The following is a 12,031-nucleotide window of genomic DNA, read 5'->3' on the forward strand; positions in this document are numbered from 1 at the left end:
ATATAATGTCAATACTAGCTACTGGTTAGCTAGTTCGGAGGAAGTATTTAGTGTTGTGTGCATTATGTCTGTGTACTTAGCTAACTACCATCCCATAACCTACATTGCTATGAAGTATGACTGGCTCATCCGTGGATGTACAGAGAAAAGGCCCTCTTTTGTTGGCTCCCGCATGTTGGAGTTTGTGCTCTCTGATTGGCTCAAAGCGAAGTTGTTGGCCACTGATTCTACAAGAAGAAGCGGTAGGTTCGTCACTACCATGTCGGCACGCAGTAGGTACCGCTTTTGTTCTAGCAAGAGAAGGAACGGCCTTCCACTGTGATAAGTACTTATCAGCAGTGAGATTCTCTGTGTGTTTCATGCTTTAGAAGTTAGTGAGTTGAGTTAGGCAGGCATGTGAGGGGGCTGGGCTCTATCAATGGTTTCTCAGGGAAGGGAGAGGGAGCATCGCTCTCCTCATTCTGGAAGGGTGAAACAGAGAAGGAAATAACGCCAGCTAATGTATGTCACAAACACATGGTAGCATGCTGCAGACAGAACACAACACCACATAAAGCTTGACATTGAGAAGCTGGTGAGCCATTTGACAGAGCAGCAGAGCACAGAGACAAGGATGTTCCCCAGACAGACTAATGGAGATTGATCAAACAGTTGATGCCAGTGTCCTGTATTATGCATAAGGACATTATTGGAAACCCCCAGACAGACAACAACCTGTACAACCAAGGGGAACAACAGAGAAATAGTGGCGTGTAAAGAACTGTTTCACTATAAGATGGAAATGATCCTCTGTTTTAGTTTCATAATTCAAATGAATTACAAATAGTTTTATGAGGGTGTTTCGTTTATAACTGTTACATATTCAGGAACAAGTGATCATATGTAAAAACACATTAGTCAGTGCATACTAAGCTTATTGCCCCAAGCCTTTTCCCAGCCGTGCCGGGTTACCTTAAAGGTCTCAAAGAAGCCCCCTCCTCCTCCGGACCCGTTCTCCATCTTGTCCTCGTCTCTTCCCAGACCCATCATTGCCTGGCTGTTGATGTGCAAGTCCTCATACAATGTCTCCAGTAAGGCTGACCGTGTACGCTCCTGATAACACAAACAGGTGACAGTTAATATGTAATGATAGGCTGGCAACACTGTCTACCAAGGATGCTGGCTTGTGTCCCTTAGTTGGCTCCTGAAAACAATGACAGAGATCCTTTGAATAACTCACCTTCAGTTTGGCAAATTTCTCAGCTTTATAGCAGGCATACTCAGCATTGATGAGCTTCGTGAAGAGGAACTCCTGGAATTCTGGACCCTGAGATAAAAGAGAACTGGACTGAGTGACACAAATGAAGGAGGAGAGAGAAAACACTGTAGCTGACCGGTGTTTTAAGGAGTTCGGATTGTAGTTGTGCCAACTTACTTTTCTAAAGACGGCCGGGTCTGGCAGGGGTGGTCCAAAGAAAGGTACGTCATTTCTCGCCGTCACTGACACCTAACAGATGACAATCAAACTGGCCATGAATGATCAATGGTCACAGTATTGTATGTTTGATATGATGTTGGTTGGCTAGTTTAGTGAAGATCAAGGAGTGCTTTAGCACCTTGTACAGTACATCATCAGTGCAGCCGTTCTCCACCTGCACCACTACGTAGGAATGGAGGAAGTTGGAGGCAATCATATCTGGTACGAAGGGAGTGCTCTCCTCCTGGAACACTATGGCCACGATGTCATTCCCTATGTGCCTCTTCCTCTGCAACTGCAACACAGGACAGCACGTAAAGCAAAGCTGTATTGAACATTCATGTCACACGGAAATGCTTTCAAGAACAGTAATGAATTTGTCTGTCATGTATTGCTTGAGTAGGAGTAATAAGAGTTTTTTATTAACTTTCAAACTACTGAATGTTGCAAATGCCTTTCTCTACCACTCTGGGGAGTCCCTTGTCTCTCCCCCTCTCTCTCCCTGTTTGTCTTGGCAGATTTCTGTCTGTCCACAGATGAGCCAGGGTAAACCAACACCAGTTGGAGGGTTGCTGCTCCACCATATCAACCTGGACAACAGCTCTGATTGACTTAACTCTCAGGGGAACCAATCAGCTGCTCCCACTGCAGCTGTGGGCTCTGATTACACATTGTGTGTTCGTCCTGATAACTTATGGTGTGTGTTCGTCTAGATAGGCTTAAGACATTCTTCTGATAAGGTGTCTGTCTGTGTTGGGACAGTTTCCCTGATGGGTGAAGACTGAGGAAGTTTACACTGTAAGACATTATACAGTAGTGCTCCACTGAAGACTGCACTGAAAGAGAAAGATACTTTTTCTAAAGAAAACATACAATATACATAAGCTTTATGGATGTTTCCAGAATGTTCCCAATCATAACGGATCATATGGATACCAATACTCATGTCATACCAATACACAACTTTCTACTCATTTAAAACATGATCCATAACAGAATAAACAGTGTGATGATGACAGTCTGCATCAGTAGGAGGAGATCAGAGGGGTTTGTAATAGTACCTGTTGTGTGTCCCCCTCAGTGTAAGGCAGCTTGGTGGACACATGAAACATGACCTCCTTGTTGCGGTAGTTGTGGTAGACGGACTCAGATCCTGTCTGCCCGTGGGTCACATCCAACCCACCACGAAACCTAGACAGATAGATAGAGGGTTTCACTGAATGGTCCAATCTCCAACACACTGTTCAAGACACAATCAATTGCACAATTGTGGTTGTTGTTATTGAATGTACACTACCGTTCAAAAGTTTGGGGTCACTAAGAAATGTCCTTGTTTTAGAAAGAAAAGCACATTTTTTGTCCATTAAAATAACAACAAATTGATCAAAAATACAGTGTAGACATTGTTAATGTTGTAAATGAATATTGTAGCTGGAAACGGCTGATTTTTAATCAGTGTCTAGTTTGAGAAACAGACGCCTCACAAGTCCTCAACTGGCAGCTTCATTAAATAGTACCCGCAAAAAAACAGTCTCAACGTCAACAGTGAAGAGGCATCTCCGGGATGCTGGCCTTCTAGGCAGATTTCCTCTGTCCAGTGTCTGTTTTCTTTTGCCCATCTTAATATTTTTGAGACTGATGTTTTGCGGGCACTATTTAATGAAGCTGCCAGTTGAGGACTTGTGAGGCATCTGTTTCTCAAACTAGACACTCTAATCTACTTGTCCTCCTGCTTAGTTGTGCACCGGGGCCTCCCATTCCTCTTTCTATTCTGGTTAAAGACAGTTTGCGCTGTTCTGTGAAGGGAGTAGTACACAGCGTTGTACGAGATCTTCAGTTTCTTGTCAAGTTCTCGCATGGAATAGCCTTCATTTCTCAGAACAAGAATAGACTGATGAGTTTCAGAAGAAAGTTCTTTGTTTCTGGACGTTTTGAGCTTGTAATCGAACCACAAATGCTGATGCTCCAGGAACTCAACTAATCTAAAGAAGGCCAGTTTTATTGCTTCGTCAATCAGCACAACTGTTTTCAGCTGTGCTAACATAATTGCAAAAGGGTTTTCTAATGATAAATTAGCCTTTTAAAATTATAAACGTGGATTAGATAACACAACGTGCCATTGGAACACAGGAGTGATGGTTGCTGATAATGGGCCTCTGTACACCTATGTAGATATTCCATAAAAGATCTGTCGTTTCCAGCTAAAATAGTCATTTGCAACATTAAGAATGTCTACACTGTATTTCTGATCAATTTGATGCTATTTTAATGGAATTTTTATTTGCTATTCTTTCAAAAACAAGGACATTTCTTAGTGACCCCAAACTTCTCAACGGTAGTGTATATTAGAACGTTGTGGTGAAGTTCTTACCCTTTGAAGTCATGCAGCTCGACCTTCTCCCCCAGAAACTCTAGGAATTCAACAAAGGCAGGACTCTCAACACTGTTTCCAAACAGCTCTTCTTCTGATGTCTGCAAACCAGGAGTTTATAGAGGCTAACAGCAGTCAGAAACAGAAAACAATACCACTGACCAAAGCACTATGAAGATTATACAACTTATTGTATATGAAGCTCTCATGATAACATACTTAAGATTTACGCTATATTGTGAATAGAATAGAACTATAATACTATAATAACTATAATAATAATAATGAGTGAACTATAATAATGAGTGAGGAACAATAACACTTTGATCACATAAAACCTCTCTCTCTCTCTCTGTGTATGTGTGTGTGTGTGTGTGTGCGTGCGTGCGCCCGCATGCGTGTGTGTATCCAGTCCTCAGTGTCTCTCCTGTATGTTAATGTCTCTCTGGGTGCTGAGAAGAAGAGGAGAGGGTTCTTGAGGCCCCTGGAGCCCCTGTGAGGTCGAGCCTCTGCTGAGTGTGGCCCTTTCCTTTAGAGTTTAAAGATGAAGGATGTGGAGCTCCACTCCCTAGGCTCCATCAGAGGATACAATGACCCTCTACTGAGGCTATGCTGAGGCTTCCGTAGCTTCTCTGGCCCAGTGCCGTAAACAATACGGTTGTTATTGTAATGAGAAGGAATATTGAAGAGAAACATATGTTTGGCTTAGGCTTAGAGAAACTCTATTAATGTGATGGGGAGGAGGATAAGCATATTATCCATTTTCTTATGAGATTTGCAAGAGATGGTACTCGTGTTAATGCACTCAGGTCAGCTCTCATTCAGTACATTAACTTTTCCATTCTAGTCATTTATCTGATGCTCCAGATCGACAGATCTTAAGATAGTTAGGTGGGACAACCACATATCACAGTCATAGTAAGTACATTTTTCCTCATTGAAGTAGCTATCAGCTAAGTCAGTGCTGGTAGGAAGTCAAGTGTGAGTGTTCGTTCATTTATTCATCTTTTTTGTTGTTCAATGTGTGGGGGGCTCTGTGGGATTGAAGAGTTTGGCAGTATGATGATGATGATGATTTAATTCCCAATCGTTTTAACTGATCTTAATGTATCTCCAAGGCTCACCTGTCCAAATTTCTGGTAGATGACTCCGAACTTGAAGTTGTTGCTTATAATGTGTTCATCAAAATTGACAATGAGTCTTGAAGCCTGTTTAGAGATCACAAATTGAACGAATAGTCAGGAGTACGACATTTGTATTATCCATGTAAAAAAAACATATTTCTGTGGTTAAATATCTGAGAACACTTCAAAACCTAATGCTTACTTTTGGGTAGAGGACAGGGTAAAAACGATCCACATTCACCTCTTCACAGACAAGCTAAGGGTCAAAAATAAAAACATAGAAATAACTGCGCTGAGATCAAATTAATGTAATCACGGTACAATTATGACACTTTTCAACATCTTTTCCACAAACAGTACGTGTTGATATTCATCCCCAACCATGATCTCACCTTGGCCATCTGCACCACGTTAGGGAACTCTGTGAGACAGGATATGGGGATAACATCATGGTATGTCTCCAGTTTGGTCCTGGTGGTTTAGGCAATCACAACAACATGTTCTCGTCATGATCATAGTTATGCTTCTTAGAAGCTGTCAGTCTGTCACATGGACTGGGCATCTGTAATGGATCATCTACCCACTGTAACTAACCCAGCCCTGGCCCTAGTCCCTACATCCGCATCCCTCTAGCTGTTTACACTCTCACTGGCTTTATGACTCCTATGAGGATGGGATTATCACCACAATAGGGAATGATTCATAAACACTGGAAGTGAATGGAAATTCTCGTTTTAGCAACTTTCCATTGATTACAACAGAGTTACAACTGTGCATTGTGCATTACTCAGTTGCACAGACACAGAATGATGTGAACAATACCAGTATGTTTACAGTTTAGTACTGTATGTATCCACAATATTCAGATAAAGGAGAACGTGGGATGGAAGAGGAGGAGGGGAAAGGGATGAGAACGGAGAGAGAGATGAGAGCCAGCAGAGAGAAGGATGTGATGGAGGAGGCTACGGGTGTTTTACCTGAGCATGAGGCGGAGGTCTTCCTGGTCTCCGATCTCCTCATACTTCATGGACAACACCAGATGTCCCAGAGCTCCGTCCACTGAGTAGTAATTCAAGTGCTCCTGGGGATACAGCACAAGGACAGAGTTTAGCTGAAGAATACATTTTCTGTCTTTCATACACGCACACACACCAATCCAAACACATTTGAATGAGTTAATGAACTATGTCTCAACTGTATGTGCTAGCCAACTGCTGCCATTCCATTCAGGTCTCTGCTCTCCTCTATGGGCACATTAGATTAGTTCATATTACTCTGACTGGTGTAAAACATGTGGCAAAGCCTAATGCCTCTTCATTAGCACCCGTCTCTGAGGTGCCACCCGACACGTAGAGTAGCTCTTATTAGGTTACTCAGCTGGGATTGTTCTAACACTCATTCACTTTCATTACCATAATGAATAGGAATATATGTGAGTTATGGTGTCTTCATACCAGTTGTATGCCCTTTGGGCTGCATTATGTTATATGAATAGAAGGTGCTTAACTTCTCTAGGGTAGAGGGCAGCATTTTCACGTTTGGATGAAAAACATACCCAAATTCAACTGCCAGTTACTCATCGCCAGGAGATAAGATATGCATATTATTAGTAGATTTGGATAGAAAACACTCTAAAACTGTTTCTAAAACTGTTTGAATCATGTCTGTGAGTATAACAGAACTTATTTAGCAGGCAAAACCCAGAGGACAAACCATTCAGAATTTTCTTTTTTTTGAGGTCACTGTCTTTTCAATTAGGTTTCATTGGGAAATCAGATTTCTAAGCAACTTGCTTGCAGTTCCTATGGCTTCCACTGGATGTCAACAGTCGTGAGAAATAGGTTGAGGTTATTCCTTTGTGTAATGAAGAAATACGGCCATCTTGAAGTCGAGGCACTCCTGGTGTCCTAGACATGCGTTTCAATCAAACAGAAGGCATGCTACATATCGTTTTAATCCTGTATTGAACACATATCACCCCGTCTTCAATTTGATCGATTATTAACGATATTCCGGGTTGGAGCGAGTAGTCGCATTTCGCTTCGCTCCACAGGTAGTATTACATTTCATTTCATTTCAGTACAACGGTTTGATTTGTTTGATCATAGCAATTTGTTCTTAGCTAGCTACATAGCCGTCTTTGTATCAAAGATAATTGTGTAGTTTAGAGTAATTATCGAGGTTAGCTAGCCAGCTATTTTTGTCCTTCTAACGTAGTCTAACGTAGTCAACACTGCTAGCTAGCCAGCTAGCCAAATGCTACCGAATAGCAGCACTGTTGAAACTATTACATTACAACGGAACGACTTGATTAGTGTAGTGTTAGCTAGCTACATAGTTGTCTTTGCTGTCTTTGTATCTAAGATAATTGTGTAGTTTAGAGTAATTATCGAGGTTAGCTAGCCAGCTATTTTCGTCCGCCGCGCTGCCGTTCTCCTACCTAGTCAACACTGCTAGCTAGCCAGCCAACTTCTACCGAATAGCAGCACTGTAGAAACTATTACATTACAACGGAACGACCTGATTAGTGTAGTGTTAGCTAGCTACATAGTTGTCTTTGCTGTCTTTGTATCCAAGATAATTGTGTAGTTTAGAGTAATTATCGAGGTTACCTAGCCAGTTATCGAGGTTACCTAGCCAGCTACACTTTCAAACAAAGTCAACAACGCAGCCACTGCTAGCTAGCCTACTTCACCAGCCAGCAGTACTGTATCATTTTAGTCAATAAGATTTTTTGCAACGTAAGCTTAACTTTCTGAACATTCGAGACGTGTAGTCCACTTGTCATTCCAATCTCCTTTGCATTAGCGTAGCCTCTTCTGTAGCCTGTCAACTATGTGTCTGTCTATCCCTCTTCTCTCCTCTCTGCACAGACCATACAAACGCTTCACACCGCGTGGCCGCTGCCACTCTAACCTGGTGGTCCCAGCGCGCACGACCCACGTGGAGTTCCAGGTCTCCGGCAGCCTCTGGAACTGCCGATCTGCGGCCAACAAGGCAGAGTTCATCTCAGCCTATGCTTCCCTCCAGTCCCTCGACTTCTTGGCACTGACGGAAACATGGATTACCACAGATAACACTGCTACTCCTACTGCTCTCTCCTCGTCTGCCCACGTGTTCTCGCACACCCCGAGAGCTTCTGGTCAGCGGGGTGGTGGCACTGGGATCCTCATCTCTCCCAAGTGGACATTCTCTCTTTCTCCCCTGAGCCATCTGTCTATCGCCTCCTTTGAATTCCATGCTGTCACAGTTACCAGCCCTTTCAAGCTTAACATCCTTATCATTTATCGCCCTCCAGGTTCCCTTGGAGAGTTCATCAATGAGCTTGACGCCTTGATAAGTTCCTTTCCTCAGGATGGCTCACCTCTCACAGTTCTGGGTGACTTTAACCTCCCCACGTCTACCTTTGACTCATTCCTCTCTGCCTCCTTCTTTCCACTCCTCTCCTCTTTTGACCTCACCCTCTCACCTTCCCCCCCTACTCACAAGGCAGGCAATACGCTTGACCTCATCTTTACTAGATGCTGTTCTTCCACTAATCTCATTGCAACTCCCCTCCAAGTCTCCGACCACTACCTTGTATCCTTTTCCCTCTCCCTCTCGCTCTCATCCAACACTTCCCACACTGCCCCTACTCGGATGGTATCGCGCCGTCCCAACCTTCGCTCTCTCTCCCCCGCTACTCTCTCCTCTTCCATCCTATCATCTCTTCCCTCTGCTCAAACCTTCTCCAACCTATCTCCTGATTCTGCCTCCTCAACCCTCCTCTCCTCCCTTTCTGCATCCTTTGACTCTCCCCTATCCTCCAGGCCGGCTCGGTCCTCCCCTCCTGCTCCGTGGCTCGACGACTCATTGCGAGCTCACAGAACAGGGCTCCGGGCAGCCGAGCGGAAATGGAGGAAAACTCGCCTCCCTGCGGACCTGGCATCCTTTCACTCCCTCCTCTCTACATTCTCCTCTGCTGTCTCTGCTGCTAAAGCCACTTTCTACCACTCTAAATTCCAAGCATCTGCCTCTAACCCTAGGAAGCTCTTTGCCACCTTCTCCTCCCTCCTGAATCCTCCTCCCTCCTGAATCCTCCTCCCCCTCCCCCCCCTCCTCCCTCTCTGCGGATGACTTCGTCAACCATTTTGAAAAGAAGGTCGACGACATCCGATCCTCGTTTGCTAAGTCAAACGACACCGCTGGTTCTGCTCACACTGCCCTACCCTGTGCTTTGACCTCTTTCTCCCCTCTCTCTCCAGATGAAATCTTGCGTCTTGTGACGGCCGGCCGCCCAACAACCTGCCCGCTTGACCCTATCCCCTCCTCTCTTCTCCAGACCATTTCCGGAGACCTTCTCCCTTACCTCACCTCGCTCATCAACTCATCCTTGACCGCTGGCTACGTCCCTTCCGTCTTCAAGAGAGCGAGAGTTGCACCCCTTCTGAAAAAACCTACACTCGATCCCTCCGATGTCAACAACTACAGACCAGTATCCCTTCTTTCTTTTCTCTCCAAAACTCTTGAACGTGCCGTCCTTGGCCAGCTCTCCTGCTATCTCTCTCAGAATGACCTTCTTGATCCAAATCAGTCAGGTTTCAAGACTAGTCATTCAACTGAGACTGCTCTTCTCTGTGTCACGGAGGCGCTCCGCACTGCTAAAGCTAACTCTCTCTCCTCTGCTCTCATCCTTCTAGACCTATCGGCTGCCTTTGATACTGTGAACCATCAGATCCTCCTCTCCACCCTCTCCGAGTTGGGCATCTCCGGCGCGGCCCACGCTTGGATTGCGTCCTACCTGACAGGTCGCTCCTACCAGGTGGCGTGGCGAGAATCTGTCTCCGCAGCCCGTGCTCTCACCACTGGTGTCCCCCAGGGCTCTGTTCTAGGCCCTCTCCTATTCTCGCTATACACCAAGTCACTTGGCTCTGTCATATCCTCACATGGTCTCTCCTATCATTGCTATGCAGACGACACACAATTAATCTTCTCCTTTCCCCCTTCTGATAACCAGGTGGCGAATCGCATCTCTGCATGTCTGGCAGACATATCAGTGTGGATGACGGATCACCACCTCAAGCTGAACCTCGGCAAGACGGAGCTGCTCTTCCTCCCGGGGAAGGACTGCCCGTTCCATGATCTCGCCATCACGGTTGACAACTTCATTGTGTCCTCCTCCCAGAGTGCTAAGAACCTTGGCGTGATCCTGGACAACACCCTGTCGTTCTCAACTAACATCAAGGCGGTGACCCGTTCCTGTAGGTTCATGCTCTACAACATTCGCAGAGTACGACCCTGCCTCACACAGGAAGCGGCGCAGGTCCTAATCCAGGCACTTGTCATCTCCCGTCTGGATTACTGCAACTCGCTGTTGGCTGGGCTCCCTGCCTGTGCCATTAAACCCCTACAACTCATCCAGAACGCCGCAGCCCGTCTGGTGTTCAACCTTCCCAAGTTCTCTCACGTCACCCCGCTCCTCCGCTCTCTCCACTGGCTTCCAGTTGAAGCTCGCATCCGCTACAAGACCATGGTGCTTGCCTACGGAGCTGTGAGGGGAACGGCACCTCCGTACCTTCAGGCTCTGATCAGGCCCTACACCCAAGCAAGGGCACTGCGTTCATCCACCTCTGGCCTGCTCGCCTCCCTACCTCTGAGGAAGTACAGTTCCCGCTCAGCCCAGTCAAAACTGTTCGCTGCTCTGGCACCCCAATGGTGGAACAAACTCCCTCACGACGCCAGGTCAGCGGAGTCAATCACCACCTTCCGGAGACACCTGAAACCCCACCTCTTTAAGGAATGAAAAGCCTATTTGAATTCTGACATGTTGGCTGGATTCACAACCAGTGTAGCTTTAATTTGATATCTTTCATGTGTGATTTAATGAAAGTTTGATTTTATAGTAATTTTCATAGTCATTCATTTTAATGTGGCGCTATGCATTTTCTCAGGCTTTTTGCCAAGTGATACAGTAGCGTCTTGCCTAAACTCAGATTTTTGGATATAAATATGAACTTTACCGAACATAAAATACATGTATTGTGTAACATGAAGTCCTATGAGTGTCATCTGATGAAGATTATCAAAGGTTAGTGATTAATTTTATCTCTATTTCTGCTTTTTGTTAATGCTCTCTTTAGCTGAAAAAATGGCTGTCTTTTTCTGTGACTTGGCTCATACCTTACATAATCGTTTGGTGTGCTTTCGTCGTAAAACCTTTTTGAAATCGGACACTGGCTGGATTTACAACAAGTGTAGCTTTAAAATGGTGTAAAATACTTGTATGTTTGAGGAATTTAAATTATGGGATTTGAATTTGGCGCCCTGCAGTATCACTGGCTGTTGATGAGGTGGGACGCTAACGTCCCACATACCCTAGAGGTTTAACAAGTGTTTTATACACATGCAGCCTCATTATTCTACAGACAGTGTTTGTTTTGTCTTGTGTTTTAAAGGCAGTTGGAAAAATATGTGATGGAAAGAGAGGAGGAGACAAACTGCAAAAATGATGAACCGGGAATCGAACCCCGGTCTCCTGCAGTATAACCACTCAGCCAAACTCCAACACAACAGTCCCAGTGTTCAGCCTCACCTTGCCCAGAAAGTGCTTCCTGTACATCTTGGCGGTGGAGTTACTCTCCAGCTTGTGTGTGGTGGGGGACAGAGGCTGGATCTGGTCTGGCTCAGCACTGTCACCAAGCTCATGGTTGTTGCCCTCGATCCAGTAACCCCCAAACTGAGGCAGCAGAATCAGGGGGAACCCGCTCTTTCTCCCCAACACCTGGTTCACAGCATAGAAGACACAAGAGGTTGGAGGGTCATTTTTCAATGTGATAGTGATTTTCAATGAATACTGAAATATCAACCATGAAGCACAAATTGCCAACATCCATGTTACTGGTGAAATGATTGCATTGAAGTTGAGTCTCTGTATGTACCTCATGGACACTGGGGTAAGGAATGTAGTCCTCTTCAGTCTACAAAGACAACAATACAGACACATCAATTATTCATCTGTCTCAGTAAGAGTCAGTGGTGCTCTACAACTGATTTAATTGATGCTACTGATTTAAAGTGATGCTTTAATTACCATGGAATCCA

At 45.0% G+C, this 12,031-nt stretch overlaps 1 protein-coding gene across 10 annotated transcripts in view; it reads right to left on the reverse strand.

Moving 5' to 3' along the window:
• The window catches only part of LOC139557483 (rap1 GTPase-activating protein 1-like), a 129,735-nt gene that overhangs the window by 13,094 nt on the left and 104,610 nt on the right, over nt 1–12,031 (reverse strand). For all 10 annotated transcript variants that reach the window (XM_071372368.1, XM_071372361.1, XM_071372364.1 and 7 more), the window contains 12 exons: nt 11,869–11,907; nt 11,523–11,711; nt 5,929–6,032; nt 5,344–5,422; nt 5,154–5,207; nt 4,952–5,035; nt 3,828–3,928; nt 2,518–2,647; nt 1,596–1,751; nt 1,415–1,486; nt 1,220–1,306; nt 952–1,092 (listed from right to left, as the gene is read on the reverse strand). In XM_071372368.1, coding sequence (XP_071228469.1) covers nt 952–1,092; nt 1,220–1,306; nt 1,415–1,486; nt 1,596–1,751; nt 2,518–2,647; nt 3,828–3,928; nt 4,952–5,035; nt 5,154–5,207; nt 5,344–5,422; nt 5,929–6,032; nt 11,523–11,711; nt 11,869–11,907 — 1,236 coding nt within the window. The remainder of the gene's footprint in view (nt 1–951; nt 1,093–1,219; nt 1,307–1,414; nt 1,487–1,595; nt 1,752–2,517; nt 2,648–3,827; nt 3,929–4,951; nt 5,036–5,153; nt 5,208–5,343; nt 5,423–5,928; nt 6,033–11,522; nt 11,712–11,868; nt 11,908–12,031) is intronic.

Source organism: Salvelinus alpinus, chromosome 28 (genome assembly GCF_045679555.1).
Source record: "Salvelinus alpinus chromosome 28, SLU_Salpinus.1, whole genome shotgun sequence".
In the NCBI taxonomy this organism is placed as follows: Eukaryota; Metazoa; Chordata; class Actinopteri; order Salmoniformes; family Salmonidae; genus Salvelinus; species Salvelinus alpinus.